The 4023-nt window shown below is 47.0% G+C and overlaps 1 protein-coding gene across 1 annotated transcript; it reads left to right on the plus strand.

The window, feature by feature from the left end:
* The first annotated feature begins 628 nt into the window (after window positions 1-628).
* Window positions 629-2095, plus strand: LOC109566896 (actin-related protein 2/3 complex subunit 1B). Its single transcript, XM_019971622.2, has one exon. The coding sequence runs from the start codon at window positions 714-716 to the stop codon at window positions 1734-1736; it is 1023 nt and encodes a 340-aa protein (XP_019827181.2). The 5' UTR covers window positions 629-713; the 3' UTR covers window positions 1737-2095.
* The last annotated feature ends 1928 nt before the right edge of the window (window positions 2096-4023 follow it).

Genomic DNA, 4023 nt, shown 5'->3' on the forward strand with positions numbered 1-4023 from the left:
CCCTCCATTCACTGATCCTTCCTACCTCTCCATACTAACAATTGTTCCCTCTTCAACAAAACATGGCATACACATCATATATATAAATAAATAGCTTAAAATTTCAGAAAAATACCATGCATTTCCATAATTTTGCAATACTAGATATATCTATCATTCTTTGAAATTCTGTTCTCTTCTGTTGAGTTGCTGATATTCATTTTTAGGACTCTTCTCAAGTGTTCACATTCTCTGGTAGCACCCCTTTTGCTTTTCATCACCCCAATCATTAACTGTCACATTTTAAGTTACAGTGACATGGTAGGCAGTTGATATAGTATCAGATTCTTCTTTATCTTTGTAAGTTCCATAATAGAAACAGTACTATATATAGCAAAACATCAACCCATTTTTGAGCATAAAGTTAGATAGGGACAAATAGAGATTGTTTTATGTCTTAGTAGAAGGCAATGGCACCCCACTCCAGTACTCTTGTCTGGAAAATCCCATGGATGGAGGAGCCTGGTAGGCTGCAGTCTATGGGGTCGCTTAGAGTCGGACACGACTGAGCAACTTCCCTTTCACTTTTCACTTTCATCCACTGGAGAAGGAAATGGCACCCCACTCCAGTGTGGCCACTCCAGAAGTGGCCGCGCAGCGCGGCGCCCAGAGCCGGTTCGGCGCGTCGACTGCCCAGAGTCCGCGGCCGCGGCGCCCGGAGGAGCCAAGCAGCCATGGCATATCACAGCTTCCTGGTGGAGTCCATCAGCTGTCACGCCTGGAACAAGGACCGCACCCAGATCGCCATCTGCCCCAACAACCACGAGGTGCACATCTATGAGAAGAGCGGGAACAAGTGGGTCCAGGAGCACGAACTCAAGGAGCACAACTGGCAGGTGACAGGCACTGACTGGGCCCCAGAGACTAACCGCATCGTGACTTGCGGCACAGACCACAACGCCTACGTGTGGATGCTGAAGGGCCGCACGTGGAAGCCCACGCTTGTCATCCTGCGCATCAACCGCGCCGCTCGCTGTGTGCGCTGGGCCCCCAGTGAGAAAAAGTTCGCTGTGGGCAGTGGCTCCCCTGTCATCTCCATCTGCCATTTTGAGCAGGAAAATGACTGGTGGGTGTGCAAGCACATCAAGAAGCCCATCCGCTCCACCGTCCTCAGCCTGGACTGGCACCCCAACAACGTGCTCCTGGCCGCCGGCTCCTGTGACTTCAAATGCCGGATCTTCTCAGCCTACATCAAGGAGGTGGAGGAGCGGCCAGCACCCACCCCGTGGGGCTCCAAGATGCCGTTCGGGGAGCTGATGTTCGAATCCAGCAGTAGCTGCGGCTGGGTGCACGGCGTCTGCTTCTCGGCCAACGGCAGTCGTGTGGCCTGGGTCAGCCATGACAGCACCGTGTGCCTGGCCGATGCTGACAAGAAGATGGCCGTCGCGACTCTGGCCTCTGAAACGCTGCCGCTCCTGGCCGTCACCTTCATCACGGAGAACAGTCTGGTGGCAGAGGGCCATGACTGCTTCCCGGTGCTCTTCACCTACGACAGCGCCGCGGGGAAGCTGAGCTTCGGTGGGCGGCTGCCCAAGCAGAGATCGCAGCATGGCCTCACGGCCCGTGAGCGCTTCCAGAACCTCGACAAGAAGGCTAGCTCTGAGGGCAGCGCGGCGGCGGGCGCCGGCCTGGACTCGCTGCACAAGAACAGCATCAGCCAGACCTCGGTGCTGAGTGGGGGAAAGGCCAAGTGCTAGCAGTTTTGCACCACTGGCATGGACGGCGGCATGAGCATCTGGGACGTGAAGAGCCTGGAGTCTGCCCTGAAGGACCTCAAGATCGTATGACCTGCGAGCAGTGTGCTGCCCTTGGCCCAGGCTGAAGAAGCGGGTCGGGGAGGCTGAGGCCGCTTTGCTGAGTTTCTAGGGTACCGGGTGGGGTCCCCACCGGGGCTGTTCCCGCAGGAAGGGAGGGACGGGAGGCTGCTTCTTGGCTCTGGAAGGAACCATTGTTTTTTCCTGAAGAAATGCTTTAATTGTAAAAACTGTTCTCAAAGCACTCGTGGTTATGAACTGCTTCAGAACATGAAGGTAATAAAAACGCAACTATAGACAAAAAAAAAAAAAAAAAGAGAGAGAGAATTCCAAAGATGGGGGAGCCTGGTAGGCTGCCCTCTATGGGGTCACACAGAGTCGGACATGACTGAAGCGACTTAGCAGCAGCAGCAGTGCTACATTACCAAGAAACTTTACAATGTCCTTATTCTGTTGTTTTTATAAAAGACAAAAATTGAAAAAAAAAAAAAAAAACAATTAGAAATAGGCAAAGGACCTAAACTGACATTTTTCCAAAGAATGTACGTTTTCCAAAAAATGCACAAAAGCCCAACGTGTATGTGGAAAGATGTTCAACATCACCAGTCATTAGAAAAATGCAAACTAAAACCACAAAGAAATATCACCTCACATCTGTTGGAATGGCTAGCATTAAAAAGATAAGAAACTACAAAAACCCAGTGAAGATATGGAGAAGGAGAACTCTTGTGCACTGCTAGTGCAACTGTCAATTGGTACAGACACTATAGATGAAGTATGAAGGTTTCACAAAAAATTAAATATAAGACTAATATGTGATCCACCACTTCACTATTCTTGCCTTGAGAACCCCATGAACAGTATGAAAAGGCAAAATGTTAGGATACTGAAAGAGGAACTCCCCAGGTCGGTATGTGCCCGATATGCTACTGGAGATCAATGGAGAAATAACTCCAGAAAGAATGAAGGGATGCAGCCAAAGCAAAAACAATACCCAGTTGTGGATGGGACTGGTGACAGAAGCAAGATCTGATGCTGCAAAGAGCAATATTGCATAGGAACCTGGAATGTTAGGTCCATGAATCAAGACAAATTGGAAGTGGTCAAACAGGAGATGGCAAGAGTGAATGTCGATATTCTAGGAATCAGTTAACTAAAATGGACTGGAATGGGTGAATTTAACTGAGATGACCATTATATCTACTACTGTGGGCAGGAATCCCTTAGAAGAAATGGAGTAGCAATCATGGTCAACAGAAGAGTCCAAAATGCAGTACTTGGATGCAATCTCAAAAACGACAGAATGATCTCTGTTCCTTTCCAAGGCAAACCATTCAATATTACAGTAGTCCAAGTCTATGTCCCAACCAGTAACGCTGAAGAAGCTGAACTTGAACGGTTCTACGAAGAACTCCAAGACCTTTTAGAACTAACAGTCAAAATAGATGTCCCTTTCATTATAGGAGACTGGAATGCAAAAATAGGAAGTCAAGAAACACCTGGAGTAACAGGCAAATTTGGCCTTGGAATACAGAATGAAGCAGGGCAAAGACTAATAGAGTTTTGCTAAGAAAATGCACTGGTCATAACAAACACCCTCTTCCAACAACACAAGAGAAGACTCTATACATGGACATCACCAGATAGTCAACACCGAAATCAGATTGATTATATTCTTTGCAGCCAAAGATGGAGAAGCTCTATACAGTCAGCAAAAACAAGACTGGGAGCTGACTGTGGCTCAGATCATGAACTCCTTATGGCCAAATTCAGACTTAAATTGAAGAAAGTAGGGAAAACCACTAAACCATTCAGGTATGACCTAAATTAAATTCATTATGATTATACAGTGGAAGTGAGAAATAGATTTAAGGGACTAGATCTGATAGAGTGCCTGATGAACTATGGAATGAGTTTCGTGACATTGTACAGGAGACAGGGATCAATACCATCCCCATGGAAAAGAAATGCAAAAAAGCAAAATGGCTGTCTGGGGAGGCCTTACAAATAGCTGTGAAAATAAGAGAAGCAAAAAGCAAAGGAGAAAAGGAGAGATATAAGCATCTGATTGCAGAGTTCCAAAGAATAGCAAGGAGAGATAAAAAAAGCCTTCCTCAGTGATCAATGCAAAGAAATAGAGGAAAACAACAGAATGGGAAAGACTAGAGATCTCTTCAAGAAAATTAGAGATATCAAGGGAACATTTCATGCAAAGATGGGCTTGATAAAG

The sequence above is a fragment of the Bos indicus genome, chromosome 12 (assembly GCF_029378745.1).
Source record: "Bos indicus isolate NIAB-ARS_2022 breed Sahiwal x Tharparkar chromosome 12, NIAB-ARS_B.indTharparkar_mat_pri_1.0, whole genome shotgun sequence".
NCBI lineage: Eukaryota > Metazoa > Chordata > Mammalia > Artiodactyla > Bovidae > Bos > Bos indicus.